The sequence below is a fragment of the Sminthopsis crassicaudata genome, chromosome 2, assembly GCF_048593235.1.
Source record: "Sminthopsis crassicaudata isolate SCR6 chromosome 2, ASM4859323v1, whole genome shotgun sequence".
Lineage (NCBI taxonomy): Eukaryota > Metazoa > Chordata > Mammalia > Dasyuromorphia > Dasyuridae > Sminthopsis > Sminthopsis crassicaudata.
In genome coordinates, this window is record NC_133618.1 from 536,575,863 (window position 1) to 536,599,105 (window position 23,243).

A 23,243-nucleotide genomic window follows, 5' to 3' on the forward strand; every position below is an offset into this window, starting at 1 on the left:
GATTTAGCTTTTCCTATTGCATTCCACTTTCTAGTGAAACTGGACCATTAGCTTTTTCTTCAACTCAATGTACTGTCTCCCACTACAGTGCATTTATAAATACATGTTTGTCTCCCCCCCCCCCATTTCCCCTGTCTGGAAAGCAGTTCCTTCTCATCTCTAGTTTTTCAGAATCACTTTCCTCCAAAGTTCAACAGAGGCAGCATCCTTATAAAGGATGTAACTTCCTTGTAAAGGACTGGTTCATTATTGCCTGTATATCCTTAGTATGGTACCTTAATCATAGTAAATGCTGAATAAATGTACAGAATTGAATTGAATCGAGGATTAGGAAGTTGCTTCGTCATTAGAAGACTTTAAACAAGGGCTAGATGATCCCCTTAGGGGTGGGGAATTCTTATTTCAGCTGATGTTGTCCTAGGTTCCTTCCAATTTAAGTTGTCTCTGATTTCTGTAAAAGAGAAGGCAGTGGAAAGGAAAGCCAAATTCAGTATGCTTCAGGAAAAGTTTTATATCTGAAATGCTTGAAAAGGGAGTGGTTTATTAGGCACATAGTACATTCTGAAGAATAGATATTCAGTCTTGTTTTGATGTTAGGGGGAAGGTGAGAGGTAGATAACTACTTTTACTCCTTCAGTGGAATTTAAAGAATTCCAAGAGTCATCTCGGGGATCAACATTAACAGAAATGACCATTATAAGGATATTTAATTAAAAGGATTTTTTTTTTTAATACCAGCAATGGGAGATAGTGTGGAAAGATCATTGAAAAAAAGAAGTAGGTAGATGAGATAGTGATAACTGATCAAGTGAAAAAAAAAAAAAAAAGAGTAGCTTGATTCTTACCCTGCTTTTGTTTTCTCAGCCAAAAAAAGAACAGTTTTTTAGATGGAAAAGGACAGAACAGCAACAACAAAAAAAATAAATAAATCTGGGGGTTTTAGTGGGCAAGCACAATATGATTGAAAAATGCATAACTTCCAAGAATTAGAAAGTGAGAGAGTCTAGCTGCCCTGTGCAAATCATATCTGAGGTGTTTTCAATTCCGATCATCAAATGGTAGGAAAGAAATTGATCAGGTAGAGAGACTCCAGAGTTGGACAATAAGGATAGAAAAAGGTCCTTGAATACATGTCATGGGATGGATTAATGGAAGGCCCTGAGGAGGTTTAGCCTAGAGAAGAAAAAAAATGTGGGAATACTGGGAGAGGGCAGGAGGGAGACATGACAACTATCTTTGGGTCTTTGTAAAGACAAAATTGGGACTTTATGAAGAGGTAGCTAAATGGTGCAGTAGATAGAACACTCATGGCCCTGGAGTCAGGAGGCCCCCAGTTCAAATCCAGCCTGAGACACTTTAGCTATGTGACCCTGGACTAGTTGATGACTGTTTGGGCTTGTTATACTGAATATGGATTGAATTAGGTGGTTAATGAGATCTTTTCCAACTATCAAAAATCCTCTGGATCCAACTTTTAGCTCTGACATTTCTTATATGACCCTAAGCAGATCATTTAACCTCATTATTTCTTTTCTTATTTATAAAATGAAGGGGTTGTACTCAATGATCTCTGTGGTCCCATGTAGCTGTTCAGCTAGGATCCTCTAATCAATGATCCTTGAGCTACAGTATTTCTATATCCCATAGTAACTTCTAGTTACTGTATACTATTTATTGTTGTTTAGTGGATTTGCTCATGTCCAACTCTTCATGACTTGTATTTGGTATTTTCTTGGCAAAGACACTGGAGGAGTTTGGTATTTCCTTCTCCAATTCATGTAACAGATGAGGAAATTGAGGAAGACAAGGTTAAGTGACTTGTCTAGAATCACACAACTAGGAAGTGCCTAGGGCCAGATTTGATTCAGGAAGGTGAGCCAGCCCTCCCTGTATCCCCACTGCACCACCTAGGTACCTTCACTATGTCCTAGAGTTACATAGTACCCTTCTTTAGTAACAAGTATTGCTTATGAAGTATCACTAAAGAGAATCATTTGTTACTCTTTTTATTCGATTTAACAAGCCTGATCTGGGCAAGGGGCTGATTGAATTAAGAGTTGGGGGACAAAGATAAGAAGATAGAGAAACAACAGCATGGATCAAAGGGATCTTTCTTCTCATGTTCTCCTGATTTGAGGGTGAACATCTTTGCTTATCTATGGTGCTTACTAGGCACTTTGTCTAAACTATCATAGAGTTGGGAGTTCTGTTCCATGGGTCCCTCCTTCCCTAGCTGCTTCCCCACTGAGACTTTTGACCACAGAATTATCCCCCCTCCCCCCTTTCAGCAGATTGGGAGATCCTAGACTTAAGGGCAAAAAAGAATGAGTTATTTGAGGAAATTGAGATTTATCACCATTTACTCCCAAGTTCAGTTTGTTTAACAAATAACCTTGGGAAAATGAACTGAACTTTACCTTTTCCATTCACTGCCTCCTGGGAGAAAGTTGGGAGAGATACCTTGGGCTAGGGCCAGCTTTTTACTTCTCCATCTGTAAAATGGATGTGACCATGAAAATTCAAGTTACCAGTGACTTCATCTTGCAGACGTCTTTCTCCCTTCCCCCCTCTCCCCAGAAGAAAAGGCAGCAGTCTGGAGGATATGGCTTTTTTTTTTTTTTTTTTTTTTCATTTTACCAGGCTACCTACAGTGGAAATGAGGTACTCTGGGAATGGGTCCAGTGGACCACAGTGGGGAAGCAATTCCTGAGGCTGAGGAGGAGGAAAGCAAAACAGAAGTTGCTCCCCAATCTCGCACTGTTATGCGGGCAGCACCCTTTGTGCTGTTTGCTGGCTAGGGTGTTGGGATAGGCCATATGTCTGCTCAGTTTGTCACCTCTCCTTTTCCTTTTCTCACACCATCAGAAGAATCCAGTTTTGTGCTTTGCAGTGGGGGGAGGAGGTCGAGGACAGTGAATATCCAGGCTCTGTGTCTTAGCAAATCAAACTTCTTCACAAACAAGAATGAACCACTGTGAGCATAATTCACATTGTCTGTAGTTTACCCAGAACCTTCTTAGGGCTATTCTGCCTCAAACCAAGATGGGAATTCACAACTTCTTGGAAAATTTTCTCCATGTCCTTTCTTTCCTTTCCCCCTCGCTCTCCTTCCCTCTGAACCTACATTCAAGCTTCACCCTTTTAGGCTGAAGTTTTGATTCCTCTTAAAGTGCAAAATTCCCCTTTAAGCTGTTATAAATTATTTACTCCTTGGTAGGAATGAAAGCTCTGGTTTGCTGGAAGAAAGAGCACAAGGGCACTGATGTGCTGTGAATGGGGGTAGGGCTGAGGTTGGGGGTGGGGGGAGGGGGGAAAGACCATGAAGAAAGAAGGAAACCAGAGACTCCTAAGACAAAGTGCTGACTTGGCAAGCCATGAGTTTGTGATTTTCTATTATCTCTGCCCTGTTCATCTTTCCTTTACCCCAGAGAAAACAGCCCACATACAAAAACATCAAAGTTAGAAACCGAAATCCCAAACCCTGGGTAGTTAAAAACTGCCTGGATATTGTGAGAGAAAAAGAACAAACTGATTGGGATCCAGGACCTGGCTTCTGGGGTGTATGACCTTGAACTTGCAACTGCCTCTTCTCAGGGTCTCAATGAGGGCATTTTATCGTAGGGCCTCTGATAAAGGGCCTCCCAGATAGATGCTTTAAAGCTATTGTCCTCTACTAACTTCTATCCTTAAGCTGATCATGGAAAGAGGATAATAGTAACTGGCATTTTACCTAATGTTTCCTGTTTATAAAGTGCCTCCTGTAATCATTGCAGCATTTCTCTTACGTTAGCACTGCCTGCATCAGTCTGTTTGGGTTTACACATGAAGAAACTGAGACACTGGGAGATTAATTGACTCATCCAAAGCCATCCAGGTAGCAAGTGACAAGGCTGTGCCCCTCCAACTTCAAATCTAGTGGATGGTGGTGGTTGTTTCTGCCAGAGCACAGCTACATCCATAATCTTGACATGATAGAAATTATCATGACAATAACCATAATGAGAGTGAGTTTTTCAAGAGGAAAAGGTGGGGAAGAGGGAGGATGGGAGAGAGATATAGAATGGGAAAGTGAGAGAGATGCAAAGGAACCCAAAGTGTTTGGGAAAGCTAAAGAAAGGTGAAGTTTCAGCTGGTGATGAGGGACATTAAGACTGTGGAATGTAAGAGAAAAACATGGAAGCTGAAGAAGACAGAAAAGGGGAAACAAAGTAAGGTGAGCTGGGTGACCAACTCTAAAGAGGGAAGAAAGATGAAAAATCAAGCTTAGAGGGCAGACAGTGACTAGAGATGAGTGGCTAGAGGAGGCAGAAATCTAGTAGGATGCTGCTTCTCAGGCATGGAAGATTTCCTAACCATCTTGTTGCTCAGGCAGATGCTGACAGGTAGCATCAAGTCAGCTGGCTTTGGGACTGTGTGTGTGTGTGTGTGTGTGTGTGTGTGTGTGTGTGTGTGTGTGTGTGTGTATGTGTCTTGTTTTTTTAATGGCAATTTGAGAGCTCTTGGCTGTTGGATTGGAATGTGGCAGTTATCACAACTAGCCAGTACTGTCTTCAATAAATTGGGTCTGTATCCCTGTATTTCCTCTGAGGAACCTTCTCAATTCAAGAAATGAGCTTCCTATTCTTCCCTCATCTTCTTTCCTTATTTCCCTCCCTCCCTTCACCATTCCCTAGTATTTCTAGACTCAAAGGAGAAAGACCATTTTTTGTAATGCTATCTTTGTGTCGTCAGCAACATGACGCCCCAAACTGGAAAAGTCTACCCTGTGGTGTAATTACAGAAGGCTTCCTACTCCACCCTCCCCCCTTCCCCCATTCTGTTCCTTTTGTTCAGGTTGGCTGTGAGACTTCCTCTTTCCCTCTCCCTACTAACCTCCACATTTCCTCACAAAGGTCTTTTCCCCTTACAGGTGAAAGAGCTTGTCCTGGACAACTGTCGGTCATATGATGGTAAAATTGAAGGCCTCACAGATGAATTTGAAGAACTGGAGTTCTTAAGTACAATCAACGTAGGCCTCTCCTCAGTTGCAAACTTACCAAAGTTAAATAAACTTAAGAAGGTAAATAAAAGTAATTGGAATGTGTGTTGCTATGTGGCCATGGGGATTTATTTTATATTTGAGGGAATATAATTGAACTTAAGGGCCAGATAATACGTGAAGTGCTTTAACTTGCCTGATAATTTCCCCTGACTAGTAGCCTGGCTTTTTTTAGTGGGGAGCTCAGGGGCAGAGAAGGGAGGGTGGAGCTTGGTTGTTTTCAGTACTGATTTGAAGTGGTGGTTTTTTTCTCATTTCCCTGCCCTCTTTAGCTTGAACTAAGTGATAACAGAATCTCCGGAGGACTGGAAGTATTGGCAGAAAAGTGCCCGAACCTCACACATCTAAATCTAAGCGGAAACAAAATAAAAGACCTCAGTACAATAGACCCACTGGTGAGTAATTAGTACATGAAACTCCTTGCCCCCAAAACAAAACTAACAAGTAAAAACCCCATTGGAGAATACCAATAACCTTTAGACTGTGTGACATTTTATCTTTTCCAAAGTGCTTTCACACATTCTCACATATCATCACCAGATCACAACATGATTGACAGAGAAGTTCTGTCATCCTTATTTGGCAGAGAGTAAATTAAGTCCCCAAGGTTTAAATGGTTTCTCCGATCCTATACCAAACCAGAGGCAGAGCCAGAGTTAAAAATTCCTCATACACCACTCTGCTATGTTCTAGGAACTTGAGGAACCTCATTGTGACTCATTTCTCTCATCTGTAAACTGGACAAGTTAAGCCAGGTGATCTCTTAACCCTCCACCCTGACAGTCCACGAGTCTAGGGAATCAACTTTTAGGTACTAACGCATTGCCTTTTTGTATATGAATCTGTTTAGATTTGCTTCCTTTGTAGCCTTCCAGGGAAAGGGAACTCAATTGAAATAAGTTCCCATTTCTTTCCTGAATATGAACCTTGATGTGCAAGTCTGAAGCTTACAGCCATGGCCCAACCTCAAAAATTCATATTACTTGGAAAGGAAAGCAAGTCTGAATTTTAAATGTGTATTTTAAGATGCTTTTTTATCACTTTAAATGGCTTAGTAATTGGTAAGAAAGCTAGTAACTAGAATTAGGTTAACAAAGTGTTACCTGGTTGAGATCCTGTGGGGTTCTGCTTTAATGAATGCAGAATGATTCCCGATTAGATTAACACATCTGTTGGAATGTAAATGAGTGTTTCTGAAGTGCCTCAGGATACTTAAGCAGTCTGTTCTGAAACAGTTGAGCATTCCCCTTGTAATCTTGTCCAAGTTGTCGATTCACTTATCAAACCTTTTCCTTATAGATCTTACAAATCCCAGCCCCTGTGAATGAATTCACCATTTTTGAAATTCTGGGATGAGAGAGAATTAGCATTGGCCTGTCTTTTCCTCTTGTCTCCTTATTTCCACCTATATCACCTAGATTAGGGGTGATTAGAAAGCACTTCTGTGGCCCTGGAACGTGGGGGTTAGATGAATTAGAACACGGCACTGGCATTTGTTTTGAGCTGTAGCTGAGGATTGGACTCTGCAATTTGGCAGATTTGCTTTAGCCTCAGTTTCTTCTGCTTGGAAATAGGGATGTCAGTTAAAAGTCAGCAGGCATCATATGCCAAAAGAACATAAATCATTACAATAACAGGATCTGTAAAGTAGGAGCATAAGCCAACCCATACCGGAGTCTAGTCATTTCCAGTAGGTTAGTCATCTACTCTGTCTAAAGACCTCAGGTCTATTCACTACCTTCTGAGGTAGGGAGGAGATAAGCCTAGGATCAGACAGAATCACAGTATTAGAGCTGGAAACGATGGTGGAGAAATTTCTGGGGCTGTGGCAGCCTATGCTCTTTGAAAGTAGAGATTGGTTGCTTTGCATATTGTTTTTGTATTCCTAGCATGGTGTTAGTAAGCAGGTTGTAATACTTGTTTTTGATTGATTGCTATGGGATCCTTGTAAAATGTTTTGTGGCTCAGAGATTATTGGCCATCTTACATACCAGACTGTGTGAGCTACTGAAAATGCCTTAGGAAGACTGGCTCACTATAGATTGAACTTGATGTGTTTTCTAAACTGGGCCACTAGATGGTGGAAACCTGCTTTGGGTGGGATGGAGACACTTGGGCCATGAAGGTCCACCCCCAGTCTCCTGTCCTCCTTGCTAGGTGTTAAGCCATGTTATATTAGCAGCTATCATAAACACTTGCATTAGTCACATTCATAATTTCTATGTTTTCCTTCTTGCTCTACCCTGTTCTGTTCATTCAGAATATTGCCTATATCTGGTGTCCCTGCTTAAGAGCACAGGATTGGAAAAACAAGAGGCCTGGGACCCAGCTCAACCCATTAACTAGCTGTATAATACTCTGGACCTCTCCCTTTACCTTTCTAAGGAAGGTTTTTTCCACATCTGTCAAATGAGGACACTAGAACTTTGCCTGCCTTGTGGTTCTTGAGAATTTAAAATGAAATGCATTACACATGAAGGACTTTGAGAAAATAAAGGCACTGTAGAAGGCAAATTTGTTTTTACTAAAATTTCTTGGGAACCACACAGGTATTCTGATTGGGTTGGAACAAAGTTTACTTTTTTCTTCTTGATTTTTATGAGTTACCAGATGGACCAGTTTTATTTGAACTAAGTGATAGCCGAATTTGAGGATCAGAAGTTGTCTGAAGAAACTCCTAACCTTCCCATACCACACCTAAATCCTAAATCCTAAATCCTAAACAAATTAACACATCAGAACCCTAGACTACAAGAGGTTGGGGACATGTAGCCACAATTTGGCCAATAGGGAGAAGGGAAACTGGAGAATTGAGATTTGGATGTAATTATTAAAAGGCCTGAATAGATATATCACTTCCTGTTTTAGGGATGCCTTTTATCCTAAATGGGGTTAATGTGGTTATTAAATTAATTTTGCTTTCAAGAGGTTAGTAGATAGAGCTTGCCTTCAATGCTACCCACTTAGGCTATTTTTAAAAGCCTCCCTACAAATCCCACCTCTAGTCTCTCTCCTTTTTAATCCATCTTTGACAATGTTGCTAAAAATAGTTTTTCTAATTCACAGAGTCAGTTATGTCACTTCAGCTAGAAAACAGTCTTCAGTGGCTCCCTATTTCCTTTTGAAGAGAAAATGCCAGTTTCCCTTTTCAGGGATCCACAATTGGATGGCTGTCATGTCTTTCCAAGCCTTATTTCTGATGTTTAGTCAAGTAGCACTGTTACGCCCCCCCCCCCCCCCCCCCACACACACACACACACACGAGTAATTCTCTCATCCCATAATATTCTGTATAATTAAGGGCTGTTGTCCTTCTAATAAACTGTAAGGTCCATAAGGGCAGCGACCATGCATAGCACACTTTTTGTATCAATGACCGTGTTTATTCCACAATAGACATTTAATACAGCTTTTGTTGTGGAAGAGAAATATTTACTTCTTTGACTTTCCTAGTTTCAAATTCTAATCCCTTCATATCATTGATTCATTGTTTGTTTGCTTTTTGCTTTCAGAAAAAGTTAGAAAACCTCAAAAGCTTAGATCTTTTTAATTGTGAGGTAACTAACTTGAATGACTACAGAGAAAATGTATTCAAACTCCTCCCCCAACTCACATACCTTGATGGCTATGACCGGGATGAGAAGGAGGCCCCTGACTCAGACGTCGAGGGCTATGTGGAGGGACTGGAAGATGATGAGGAAGATGAGGACGGTAGGTAACTGATGGGAAGCAGATACAGTGTCAGATGCCTTTGACCTTGACAATCAGGCTCCCGGGCCTCTGTTGTTCTTTGCTTCTTTGTTTCATTTCACAGAGTAAACCAGGAACAGTTAAGAAATTGCAAGAGGACTTGCTGTGACACACCCCCTCTCTCTTTCTCCCCCCGGTCCCACTCCCCATCCAAAGTTACCGAATTCATCCTTCTTCTTCTTGTCTGTCTTTCCAAAGCCTTCCTGGGAAAGAAATCCCAATGTCCCATAGCATCTTATAGGAGAGTTAGCCTTAACTCCTCAGGTGATTTCATAATCATGAATTGAAATGATGTGGCCCTAACCACAAAGCCTCTCAAGGGGCCCTAATTCACCAAACCCATGATGAAAGCCATATAACTAGAATAATCCATGTTCTTTTTATTTCTATCATTTTTTAAAGTTCTCTCTCCTCCCTTGCCCTTGGGCCCCAGTGCAGTCTTCAGGTAAAATGGGAAAAGAGGTTAAATGGGTTAGCCCTCTTAGTTGGGAATGTCCTTCCCCTGCCCTCCATAGTCAGTTCAAATAAGGGTTCCCTTTCTCCCTGATTGCCTGAGGCAGAGAGATCATCTGCATTCTCCTGGCAGCTGTGGCCCAGGCAACTAAGGATTACTCAGGTGCCCAGGGTGCAGAGAACTAGCAGTAGAGGCAACGGCCAGCCAAGGTGTGCTCAAAAGCCAGAGTGAAATGAGTTTGAGGAAACTGCTGTCTTCCTTTTCAGGACCCTCTGGAGAGATGAGAAAGAAAATCACCTCCTGGTTTTCCCCTCTGTTTTGCAGTTAATCCAAGGTCTATGTCAGTCTTGCAGCCTTTGGTGGAGTTTTTGCTGCCAAAGGGAAGTAGAGAATTGAGGCAATCATCTGAATAATTCAGATAAAATATTTATTTTCCCTTTTTAACTCAAACCATTCTAATGATTGCATCATATTTGTTTTGGCAGGGAAGCTAAGCTGACTCTGATCTTTCTAGGTCCTGTGAATCATTGTGTCCATGAAGGTGGCATTTCAGATATGGTCTGAGTCTCCATTTTGCATCATCCTAAGAGCTTTTGATTTTTCCAATTACCAAATAAGAGATCTTTTGTTCTTTTTTGTTGTTGTTCTTTATGCTGTTAGTAACTTCACTTTTGGATTATAAAGTTTTTCATAAAATATTTTTAAAATATAGCATTTTTATTTTATAGATTTTTAGTTTTTTGGGTTTTGTTTTTTTTTTTTTTCCCCCAAGCTAGAGGATATAGATAGAAATTAGAAGTAGAATGACATGGAAACATTAGTGCAAATATTGCTGCTGTTATACACTCTGACAATTTGGACTTTGGTAGACTATGGAGCCCATGTAGGAGAGGAAGGGACCAGCTAGTCACTTTGATTTTGGCTTTGTGCAGAGGAGGAGTATGACGAAGATGCCCAAGTAGTGGAGGATGAAGAAGATGATGATGAGGAAGAGGAAGGAGAAGAAGAAGATGTCAGTGGAGAAGAAGAGGTAAGGAAGCTTATGACCACAGTGGGCTGGGAGGATTGAGATCTCTTCCAGAGAGATTTTGTGCTGAGTATAGATGTTGGGCTGGAAAGGATCCTAGTGGATTACAGATGAGAACACTATGAAGCTCAGAAAAGTTCATTGACTTATTAAGGATTACAAAGTAGCTGAGGTAGAATTTGAATTTAGGCCTTTGTAATACCAAGTCTCTCCACTGTACCCCGCTCGCTCAGGTTAGATCTGAAAAGAGAGCCTCCAGCTTCATACCTTCATTTTGAAGATAGGGAAGCAGAGCCCAGGAGAGAGAGAATGCTTGTCGGAGGTAATACCCTTAGCCAGTGAACCTAGCTAGATTTCCTAGCTTCCAGCTGGTGTTTCCTCTGTTACAGCATGCTGCCAGCACTTAGACTCCAATATCCAATTTCTTCTACAGATCTCTTGACAAAGGGAATATTTAAAAAACTTTCACAGCTCCTTTAGATGGTAGGCTCCTTCAGTTCATTCAAGACAAGTTTCTATATGCAGAGATTCCATTTACAACTGATTTTGCTTTGAGGAATGAAAAGTGAAAGGAAGGTTTTTTGCTTAGAATAAAGTATTTATCAACTTGATCATTGGTCTGAACTGTCAGCATCCCAGGTTATGTAAAAATGATTCTCATAGGATAGGATGATAACATACTATAGTTCCCTTTATCCTTCTTCTTTCCCTCCGCATGATTTAAAAAAAAACCCAAAGGCTATATAAAAACCTATAAAATGACAAAGGACATTGATAGGACTTTTTTTTTGTTTGTTTGTTTTATTTTTAATCAAACCTTGAATAAAATCCTGCCCCTTCAAACAAAGAAGCTTAGCTCAGATAAGAGGGCATTAGAAGCCAAGAGATCCAGATTCTGGGCCAGGCTCTTGCCCTTCATAGCTTTGTGACTTATTTTTCTGGATCCCCGTGCTGATGTCTTTACAAGATGATCTCAAGAGCCCTAAAAGCTCCAAGTATGGTAATCTCTAAAATTCATGTCCCTAAGAAGTATAGAGATATGAGTCTTAGAACCCATAAGTTTAGTGGCATTTGAGGGATGTATCCCTAACCTTTCAAATTCAATGTCAAGGAAAGTGACCATTCTCTGACTGTGAGCCTCCTCAGACAGGCTTCAGTGTATTTGCTTCTTTGTCTTTTCATTCTTTCAGGAGGATGAGGAAGGTTACAACGATGGGGAAGTAGATGATGAAGAAGATGAAGATGAAGTTGGTGGTAAGGCCGTCATTTTGTTTTCACTGGGAACAGGGCTGGCCAGCTGGTCACTTTTGCACATAGATCTCCAAATACATTCTCCTGCACACCTTCCATAAGATGTGATGGGAGCCAGGTTAAGCAGGATATAGTCTCCATCCAAAGGCTCTGGTTATCTCTCCTGCTTTGCAGATAAAAATAATGTTTTGAATTCTGGATTTGAAGTCGACTAGAGTTGGGAGCAGTTAATAAGCATGTGATGGAATGTCCCTCATCTGGCTCCTTCCTCAGTATTCTGTAAAGATATAGAACAGGAATATAACCTACATCATGCTTTTCCCCCTATCCTTTTTTCCTCTTTTAGGAGAAGAAAAGGGACAAAAGAGAAAACGAGAACCCGAAGACGGGGGAGATGAAGATGACTAAATGGAATAACCTATTTTGAAAAATTCCTATTGTGATTTGACTGTTTTTACCCATATCCCCCCACCCCTAGCCCCACCCTGTCCCCACCCTCGAAACTTATTTTTTTCTGATTGTAATGTTGCTGTGGGAATGAGAGGGGAAAAGTGGATTGGGTGGGGGGTGGGAAGGGGTGGAATAAAGTACTATTTTTACTGCCGCTCTTAAATTTTTTTTCCTACTTTTTTTTTGTGTCTGGTTTAGTCCCCGTAAATGCAAATATAAACCAAGTGGTTATTTCTGTTTCTTATTCTGGGAGTAGAGAGTGTTGGCATCCTTATGTTTTACAAATATTGGTGGGTGACATTTCCCCAGATGGGCAGCATCTGGGCTTGGGCTTGTCCCATCAGGGCCGGGGGTGCATATGGAATACCAGCCATATTATAGGTGCTACTCTAGATGGCACAGGCACAGTCACCCACCCACCCCTCCCGTAGTAGGGAGAGGCCACTACACTGAGCAGGTGATGTCTTGTTTCTTGTTCCTGAGTGACTTGCCACTTTCCGCCTGGGCTGCCCCTTTACCTCTTGGAAGATCAGAATCGTGTGTGGTTTGTAAACAGCAACCAAGGCAATGATTTGATGATGGGGTTGGTTTGTGTTTGGGGGGAGGGAGGGGTAGCTGTGGTTTGAAGAGGTATTTTCCTGGCCCCTCCACAATCGTGTTTCTCCTTCCCTCTCTTTCCCCCTTCTCACTACCCAAACACCATGCTGGGTTCTGATCTATGAGAGGACTAAGCTATCCCCATTGTATTGACTAGGGGAGGCGCCAGAATGCTGAAAATCACAGACATTTGGAAGGTATCCAAGGGTTCTCAAGTCCTCTGAGTTCTACGGGAAATTAATTTGACAACTGTAATTTAAAGAAATAACATTTTTTTCCCCCAACCCTTTTAAAAGAAGGGACAAAAACAAGGTGTGTACTGCTTGGTTTTGTATTATATTATGACACTCCAGCATTTGGGGGAAAAAAATGAGAGACTTCCACTTGTGCTTCTATACTTTGAAAATTTTTATGAATCGAAGTGCAGGAGATAGCACTGCATGTAATGTAGGGGTTTCTTTTTTCGTACACCCGAGCACGGAAAAACTAATGCAAAATTGTATTTTCTTACCTAGTGGAAGTCGGAAATGACTGCAATTGCCTAGTGAATGTACAGTTTTTCTTTCCTATCCCTCTTTTGGATCGCTTTAGAAGTGACTTGTTATTTCCTAGTCAATATTTCAACTGTATAAAAGAACATTTGCAACAGTTTCCCCCCCTCCCCCAAAAGAGCCAAACTTTGAGTTTTATGTCTGTTTGTCATTGATAAATTTCAATAAATCTTTTTATACAATTTTTGGGGTGGCTTATTTTGAGTCTGATGGCCCACTGGCCGTTCACGAACACCTTCCAAATAGCTTATTATTCCGAGGGAGTAATTCTTCCAGGATTTTTTGTGTTCAGTAAAGCTTATTTTTTCCTATATGAAATGTAACCAGGAAGTCCAGCTGGGTCAAAACAGCCATTGTTGTTGACCTGTCAGCCAAACAAAAGTGGGCTCCTCTTCTGAAACTTTGGTTATTCTTATTCCCTATGATGGAAGGTTAGTGTGTGCTTTGGATGGGCTGGAGTTCTAATATATTTTGTTCCATGACCATTTTGGTCCAAACAGCCAAAGCAAATACTTTTTTTCCCCCAATTAAATTAGTGTTCATAATTTTAATAGTAGTGGTAGGGGTAGATAATGCTACTGATTGATTAAACAAAACCATGGCTATAAGCTGGGTCAGACTAGGGGTGGGTGTAGGTAAGGGGATACAGTTAGTTCCAAAGGAGCTCACCTTTTAAATGAGCAATCAGCTGAAATGCAATGTAATGTAATGGATAAAGAGCCCACCTTAGAATCAGAAAAATTGGTTTCAGGTCAATCTACAAGCATTTATTAGGCACCTATTAATGTCCCAAACACTATATTAGGCATACAAAACAAGTGAAACAGTTAACAATTCCTGCTTACCTTCTATTGGAGGAGACTCCATAAATACAGAGATAGATACACTTTCTAGTGGTCTGATCCTGGGCAAGTCAATCTCAACCTGTCTGAGAAAAGGGATAAATAATAGCACCAACATCCCATAATGGTTATGAGGCTAAAATGAGATAACAGGTAAAAGACTTGAGCAAGTTGGGTATCAGGGAAGGCTTCATGTAAGAGGTGGTGCTTGATCTGAGTCTTGAAGGAAAGTAGGTATTTTACAGAAAGGAGCTTTCTAGGAGTGAAGGTTAACAAGTTACCAAGGCACGGGGATGGGGAAAACCTAAAAACTGTGACTACAAACATCACTTTTACCCTTCAGCTTCCCAAATCACTAATGGCTCAGTGTGCCAGCTCTGGAGCTGGGAGAACTGCAGTTTAGATCTGGTCTTAGATATTTATGCCTTGTTTACTTCAGTTTTTCCATCTGTAAAATGGGGATAATAGCACCACCATCTCAGGGTGGTTGTGAAGATCAAATGAGGTAATGATTTCAAGCACTTAGCATAGTGCCTGGCATACAATAATCAACACTAAATCTAAGTTGTTATTATTGATAAATTCCAAAGCATGGAGATGAAATTTGCCTACATCTATGTCATCTATATCTATGGAGTCCCTAATATTAATGAAGTCACAGGTTCAGACCCTCTCCTCCAAAAGAAAAAGGTTGAACAAAGTACATTGGTAAATATATTAGTGGCATTTCAAAATCTTGTTGGTCAAGTTACGTTATATAAGTTAGTGACTTCCATTTAATTGTTGCTTCCCCATGCCTGACCTGATGAGGAAGACAGTGTTCATGTTGAGAAAAGGACATGGCACCAAGGAGGTCTGGGTTCTAATCTTGGCCCCTGTGTGGTCAACTCATTCACATCACTTTTTAAAGTTTGTTTGCTCCTCTGTAAAAGGCACAAGGGTTGCATTATCTACAGAATCTGCAAAGTGCTTTGTAAAGCCACTGTCAAAATAAGTGTGAATTGTTTTGTTCTTTTTTTCCCCCTGAGGCTGGGGTTAAGTGACTTGCCCAAGGTCACACAGCTAGGAAGTTTTAAGTGTCTGAGACCAGATTTGGACTCAAATGATTGGTCCTCCTGAATTCAAGGATGGTGCTCTATCCACTGCGCCACCTAGCTGCCCCCAAGTGTGAATTGTTAAAGAGAAGCTCTTTTGTGCTGAATTTTAGTAAATGCTTACTAACAAAGAGCTGGCAAGGAGATTGTTTCTAGTCCTTTCTATCCAAAACTTGCTATTTGACCTTAGGTAAATTATCTCAATTCCCTGGGTGCCTCAGTTTCCTTATGTGGCAAAGTTTAATACCCCTACATACTCAGTGAGGATCTGATGATAAGGTCCATGGGTCTGGAACACATTCCCTTTGTACTCCAAAGAATGTCATATATAATTGCCCTAGAAGGAAGTTATGTTCAATTAATAGGCTACATCTCTCAGAAGATTATATAGTCAACTCTTGACTATGTGGGAAGTAAAGATACAGTTCAAAATAATTTATGTCAAAATGCTTTAAGTTAATTTGTTATATATTTGCTTCCCTAATTATGTTTCTCTTTAACCCCCATTAAATTAAAAAGAAGCAATCAATAAGATTAATAGGTAAGTTGATCAGGTTATAAACTTCACAGACCTAATTGAGCATGAAGGCTCAGCTTCTAGAATCCTCCTGAACTATTTGCCCCTGGAATTAGGGGAAGGTAACCACAAGAGACATCAAAAAATGGTCCCCTTTGACCTTAAGTGAGTTAATCACTGGATAATTATCAAAATGCTCATGAGACTTAAGTTTGATTCTGGAATGGGTGGGCATATTAATCCCATTAATTCATGACTACAGGTTTTACTTAAAAAGTCAAGGCCCTTCAGTGAGGTCTTTTACTTCCCTTTATTGCAAATTTCCAAATCTCCCCCCCCCACACCCCCTTTCTCTGTCTCTGTGTCTTTCTGTGTCTGTCTCTCATTCACACACACACACCCTCCTCCTAACCCCTGCCATTCTCTCTTGTTCAAGTCTCTGAAAAGATATGGCCTTCCTTCACCAAGGTCATCTCTAATAGCATTTCCTGACCACATAGGCCCCGGATCAAGGCCCCAGTGGCATACTTACCCAGTATTCAGATGATACAAAGCTAGGGAAGGATAGTCTTACATGGCAAATGACAAGATTCAACAAAATCTCCATAGGAGAGAAAGTTGAACTAAATCTAATAAGATTAAATTTAATAGGGATTGATGTAGAGTCTTACATTTGGGTTTTTTTAAAAATCAATTTCACAAGTACAAGATGGAAAAGGTAGCTAGACAATAGTCTGAGAAAGCTCTGGACTACAAGCTCAATAATGAGTCATCCGTGTGCAGTGAACAGCTTTCAAAGCTAATGGGATCTTAGGTTGCACTGAAAAGCAGTGTCAAGGACTAGTCCTCCTAGACTCTGCCCCCATCATTTGGAGTTCTGTGTTCACTTTGAGCACCATAATTTGAAACTGCATTGATAAGCTGGAGATTGATCAAATAGTGAAAGGCCTTAAGATCTAGCCATATAAGAATTGGTTGCAATAACTGGCAATGTTTGTCCTAGAACAGAGAAGACTTAGGATAGACTTATGGGGTGGGTGAGGACAAAGGGAAGGATGTGAGCATTGTTATTAAGCATATGAAGTTCTTTCTGTCCTTTGGGAAAGGGATAAGATTTATTCTGTTTGGCTCCAGAGGACTTCACTGGGAACCACAAATTTAAGTTCAGAGTAGCTGCTTTGGACTTTGGTTGGGTAAAACTTCCTCCCTTCATAATCTAGTATAGAAATCTCCAAGCGAAGATGGGATGACCCCATGTTAAGCATGTTGCAGAAAGGGATTCTTATTTAGGTGTGAGTTAACCTAGATGGTCACAAGTTTCTTCCAACTAATTCTGTGATTCTATTAAAATGAATTTTAGAATATTTGAGCTGAGAGGGACCTTACATATTTCTCCTAACCTCATTTTACACTTAAAACATGGAATATTTATTCCTTGTGTAGCTATGCATTTAACAAATTATTATAAATCGCATTATAAAAGATTTAGAGCTTAAAAATACCCCAGAGACCAAAAAGAGTTCCAAGACCAAGGACTTGCCTTGATTCAGCATTGTTAAGTTTTTTGGCATTTCCTTCTCCAGCTCATTTTACTGATGAGGAAACTGAGGCAAACAGCGTTAAGCAATTTGCCTGGGTCACACAAACAGTGAGTGTCTGAGGCCAGACTTGAACTCAGGAAAATGAATCTTCCTGAATCCAGACCTGGCATTCTATCCACTGCATCACTACTGTCATAGTAGTTCCTCTGACTTCCAACTATGACTATACACTATGATTCTTTTTCAAAGATTCAGTTCTTAAGCTTTTGAATTCAAGGGGTGACCGAGGGAAAGGTTTGGTAGTTCTAGTTAAAATGGAGAAAGGGGAAATCGAGTGCAGGTGACCAGCAGCAAGTGTTTGAAAGAAGGCTTTGGACAATATATGTTCAAGTTGCCTTTGAGATCAGGTCCTACTGATGCTTGAAAAATCTGAAACTGGTTGGTCACTTGAACTGTGGCATAATCAGAATTCATGATAAACCACTAAGTCTGTTCCTTCAAGGGGCCATACATGGGAAGAACGGTACAGGTAGCCATAAAACACATTCATAGATAAGCAAATAAAGATGTTTATAAATAAATACTGATTGAGTGGTGAGAGTTGGGATGGAGAGACACTAACAAATGAAGAAATCAGGAGAGGATTTCAGTAGGTGTTGGACTATATAAGAGACTTCCAAATCTGAAAAGAATCTATAGGTGTTAGCAGAGGTTGGCAGTTTCTGAAATGCTTTCTGGATTATCATTGGATTCCAAATTTAAAATCCTACCCATTAGATAGGAAAAGTTCCAGACTTCAAGCAGAATTCTAACCCCATTAGTCATTTTATAAACACCTGTTATTATACCCAAAAGGAGAAGAATGAGACCATGTGAATGAATGTTTAAACACAATGCAGCCCCATTCCCTTATCCCCAAAGGGAGATAGATAACAAAAATCAGTCTGCTGATGATGGAGTAAGGCACATAAATTTCATCCATAAGATCTACACATGAGACCTAGAAGGGGGTAACATTGACAACTTTATATGATTTTTATTAAGGATATAAATGAGTACAAAAGTTTCGCAAGAATCTCAGCACAAAAAGGTCTTGATTTTTTCGCCCTTTGATTCCAATGTTGACTTATGATTTATAATTCAAGTTGTTCTATCTCTCACATTTGCTTAACCCAGAAGCTGCATCTTCTACTTAATGAATCAGGATGGAATATTTCTCTATATCTTCTGCTCAAAGGGCAAATTTGATGTACTAAGAAAGAATATTGTATTAGAAGAAAAGACTTAGTTTCTAGTCCCACTTCTTCCATCTTTCAGTATGTGATTTCAGCAAACTGGTCCTCCTCTCAGAGTCTCATTTTCTGTATTTTTAAAAGAGAATGGAACAGATAAAGGATTCCTTGATTGAAATCCAGTTTCAACATCCACTGGGATCTTTTATTCTTATCTCAGACAATTTGCCTGGTTGTGGCTTGTCTTCACATTGTGTATTAGATACATACATAATCTTTACCATGATTTGGAGTCTCTGGGCCTCAGTTTCCTTATCTGTAAAATGAGTTATCTTAAATAGCCTGGATAGTTCCTTCCAGTTCTAGATCTAGGATTCTGTGAAGTAAAGTTTTTAAATGGTGGCTTAAATCTAAGATTTAGTGGCTGCTGTGTTTTGGTTTCATTAAAAGGATGATACAGCCTCAAATACTTAATACTCACTAGCTGTGTGATCCTAAGCAAGTCATTTAAACCCAATTGTCTCAAAAAAAAAGTTGTTTCAATTAAAAGGATGATGATGAGATGTCTTTGCAGATGCAATGTCTTTGCAGAAATTGTCAATGAAAATAATTTTCTCTTTCAAAAATTAGGCACTGAAAACTACTTGATTTTAAGTTTTTGTTGTTGCATAAAAAGCACTCACTGTACTGAGAATAATAAGATTTACAACTGAATGAGACCTTATTGCATACCAATGTTCTTGTTTTACAGAGGAAGAAATTGAAGCACATAGACATGAAATTAATCAAAGACACAAAGATAGTAAAATCTGAACATTGATCCTAGGTCTTTAGATTATTAAGACCAGGATTCTTTGGGTACAAGTCCTGGTTCTGCAATTACTAATCATTTATTAAGGACCTGTTATATATCAGGCACTAACCTGACCTTAGGCAAATCATTTCTTCCAAATGAGTTTCAATAACATTTATATATTCTAACTTGTTCAGTGGATGAGGACTCCTTCACTTTCTAATTTTTTGCTACCTCAATGTTTTTGCACATCCTCAGAGTTTGCTCCACTTAGGACTAATCCCTCTTTTAACCTACCTTCCCTCTAATTCCTTCTTCTCTCTTCTCTGTCTTTGTACCCAATTCTTTGTGCGTGCATGTGTATTTCTCTGACCATTTTAGATGAGGTTCAAGCATCAGCTATTCCTCCAACATTTTCTTTCTTGTTTCTATTTGCATACCCTGATTAGGTGAGAAAAATTTCCCTAACTTTTATCCTTCTTTCTCTTCTAACCCCTTCACTTTTCATCCTTTTCTTTTTTTTTTTTTTTTTTTAATACCAAGACATAAGAAAATTACAGCAAAGTTTTCTGTCTAAGTAGATTCTATGGCCCCTGATGTTAAGGTTCAGAGGAGCTACCTATATCCTCTACCCTTATTAAAATATAGTCAATTTATCCATGTTTACTTCATATGATTGCTCAGTTATATTTACCTTTTTATTTTTCTCTTGAATACTATGTTTACATTCCTAAATTTCTATGCATCTCTGATTTTTCTAGCAGGAATGCTTGAAAGACCTCTATTTCATTAAGGATTTTTTTTAACCTTTTTGCTTTATACTGTTTTGCTAGATAAGTTAATCTTGGTTATAAGCCTATATCCTTTGACTTCTGGAATATCATATTCTAAGTCCTCTGTTCTTATTTAGTGAAGGCTACCATTCATGTGTGGTTCTGCTTTTGGCTCCTTTGTACTTGAATTATTTCTTTCTGACTGTTTGCTATATTTTTTCTTTGTCCTGGAAACTCTGGAGTTTGGCTATAATGTTCTTGGGAGTTTCAATCTGAGATTTCTTTCAAGTTGTTGCTGGTGGATCTGTTCTATTTCTACTCTGCCCTCTGGTTCTAAGACATCTGGACAGTTTTCTTTTAAAATTTTTTGAAATGTAATGTCTAGATTCCTTTTTTTAGGTCATAGATTTCAGCTAGTGCAAAGATTATTAAATTATTTCTCCTTGATATGTTTTCCAGGTCACTTTTGTTTTTGCTGTGAAATAGCTTGCATTTTCTTCTAGTTTTTTTTTTTTTTAAATGCTTTTGACTTTGTTTTAATATTTCCTGCTGTCTCATAAAGTCCTTTGTTTCTATTTGAGTGATTCTAATTTTGGGGAACGTTATGTTTTGAACAAGATTTTGTACTTCTTGTGCCAAATTCCCTTTCTTATTCTTTCTTCTATACCTCTCATTTCTTTTCCATTTTTTTTTCCCTCTAGCCCTTTCATTTCATTTACAAGAGAACATTTTTTAAGTTAAAAAAAAATTCCTGCTTCATTTCTTCCAGGCATTCTTTTTTTAAATTTGGGTCCAAGTTGTGAGTTTTTTTTTTTTTTGTTTGTTTGTTTTTTGAAATTTTGCTTGTACATATTTTCAAATCATTCTCTCTTCAGCATCTTTGTTACCACAATATCTCTATGTAGCAGAATCCATTTTTGTTTACTAAATCTTCTAATCCACTTCCTAACTTCAGTCTTTGTCAGGGCTAGTCTACATACTTCTGAAAGGAATTTCTGGGCTTTATTTGCTGTTGCATAAGAGTATTGAGTATTGTGTTGTTCGAGAATCTTAAGGCCAGGTTAGGGCTATGGACTTGCCCATTTGTAATTTCAGTAGACTGCTGTTTGATACAGTCACTAATGGTTATCTGGAGAGCTCTTCTGGTTCTGAATGACTTATTGGTTTCCTTTTGGTCTGGGATTTCTGCCCTTTGTTGTTCCTCTCCAGGATCCTGACTGAGCTAGAGGATGGAACTGTGGAATCCCACAGTTGCTGCTTGCTTCTGAATTTGATTCTTGCTCACTATAAAACCTAGAGCCTGTGACAGTTCCTTACATAAAATAATTCTCTTAGATGGTCTTCTTCTTATGTTTTTCCTCAATCTGGGATATGAGTGATGGAACTCTAATTGGCACCTGTTCTTAAATCCTACCCATGTTTAGACCATCTATGCTGAACCTGAGACCTCTTCTTGCCCTGATGAACAGCCTGTCCATGTTTTGGAATGGTCTTTGCAACACAACCTTGGACAGACTCCATCCTTTGTGTTTGCAGACCTCTCTGTCTCCCTATGCCTACTTGGACTGGAAAAATAACTCACTGTGACTTTTTTAAAAGTACATTTTGAATCATTATTTGTTCTGGTGTATTTTCTATAACTGCTTATAGGAGTTTATGTGGGGGTAAGGAGAGGTGATATGGAACTCACTATATATATATATATATTTTTTTTTTGTGATTCCATCTTGGCTCTTAGTTACATCCCACTGAAATCTTAGTTTTGTATCCCTTTTCCAGATGAATGAGTTTGTCTGTTTAAGCATTGTCAAGATAGGTCTTTGATATATGCTCACACACTTCTTTTCATGGGAAATAGTCTCTCTGCTTATCCAAATTCTGAGCATTCTTCAAGCTCCACTTCCTCCACAAAGCCCTCTCTAACTACTTCAGTCCCTACTAACTATAACTGCAGCAGGAACTCAGAGAAATAAGATCCACAGAAATGGATCTCCAACAGCACAATGAAGCAATGTAAAATCCTGATTACCTTAAGTTTAATATTCCTAAAAGAAAATATCTTTCCCCTCAAAATTGACTTCCTTCCTCTAACTGATCTCCAATTATTGTCATACTCCTAGCTATCCAAGCTCAATCCTTTGAAGTTAACTTTGATTCATCTATTTCCCTCTCCTCCCATATCCAATCAAAATTCCATTAATTCTTGTTTCATAATGTCTCTTACATCCATCTCTTCCTTTTTTTTTTTTTTTAATCTCCACTGCCCACTGCCATCCCGGTAGTCCAGATTTATATCACTCAATGCTTGGACTAAATGAATGTAATGTAATTGAATTGAATACTTTTCACCCTAGTGGAATAAAGCTTTCCTTAAGTAAGAAAGGTTTATTCAAAGCCAGCAATGGTTTTGCATTAGATAACCTGGAGATCTCAATTTGCTTTTTAAGGATGAACTCTAGGATGGGAGTGGCAGTATAACTTAATGGAAAGTGAACCTGCCAGGGTCAGGAAATATTTTCAGCCACTAAATCACTGGCTAAGCATAGTCATGGTGCCTCTGATGCCAGAACTCAAAAAGGACCTTATGTCTAGGCCAGTAGTGCCAAACTCCAATAGAAATGGGGGTCATGAAATGATACACTAGGATCCCTGTAAGTCACATATTGATTTAGGAAGCCATACATTTATATATTACTTTTTAAATTAAAATATAAATACATGAAAATCAGAATCTATATTTTTACTATGATTTCAGCCACACTCAGGAGTATAATGGGCCTGGTTGCCTTTTTTTATACTTCTGATCTAGGCCAATTACTTTGACAAATCTAATTCAACTCTACAAATATTTATTAAGTAATTATACTCTATTATGAATTCGATTTATAGAGATAGAATTACATTTTAATGAGAGTGATAGATACAGCACAAGCAAGTAGGATTTAAAGTTGATATAAAGACAAAGGAGAGATCAGAAGATTTTTAAGATCTGGGGAGAGAAAACAAGATCACTTGGAGTGGATAGGGTGCAAAGTGTGAGAGAATCCCCTTTTTTCCTCTCTGAAGCCTTCCATGACCACTCAATCACTCCAATTCCTGTGGTTTGGAACTTCTGAACTCATGAAACTTTTTTTTTTTTTTTTTTTTTTTTTTTTTTTATAAACCATTCAAATTACAAGGTCATGCAATGGCTCTAGCAGGCTGCAGTGGGAGCCTCCTGGGTTTGACATCAGAAGACCTTCATGTAAAGAAACTTTCACATTCCTTCCACATTAATGTTCTTAATTTTATTTATGTGAAAAAATAAATAATACTACCTACTTACCTACTCTC

General features: G+C 39.2%; 1 protein-coding gene and 1 long non-coding RNA gene across 3 annotated transcripts in view; one reads left to right on the forward strand and one right to left on the reverse strand.

The window, feature by feature from the left end:
• ANP32A (acidic nuclear phosphoprotein 32 family member A) overlaps positions 1-13,300 on the forward strand; it is a 46,873-nt gene extending 33,573 nt beyond the window's left edge. For both annotated transcript variants that reach the window (XM_074294704.1, XM_074294703.1), the window contains exons 2-7: positions 4,910-5,059; positions 5,311-5,433; positions 8,551-8,749; positions 10,175-10,272; positions 11,460-11,523; positions 11,867-13,300. In XM_074294704.1, the coding sequence (XP_074150805.1) occupies positions 4,910-5,059; positions 5,311-5,433; positions 8,551-8,749; positions 10,175-10,272; positions 11,460-11,523; positions 11,867-11,928 (696 nt within the window). In that variant the 3' untranslated portion in view covers positions 11,929-13,300. The remainder of the gene's footprint in view (positions 1-4,909; positions 5,060-5,310; positions 5,434-8,550; positions 8,750-10,174; positions 10,273-11,459; positions 11,524-11,866) is intronic.
• LOC141558065 (uncharacterized) lies at positions 11,587-14,047 on the reverse strand. Its single transcript, XR_012486948.1, has 2 exons — positions 13,964-14,047; positions 11,587-11,797 (listed from the first exon to the last, which is right to left on the reverse strand). It is a non-coding gene; the product is annotated as an uncharacterized LOC141558065 (long non-coding RNA).
• Positions 14,048-23,243: the final 9,196 nt, after the last annotated feature.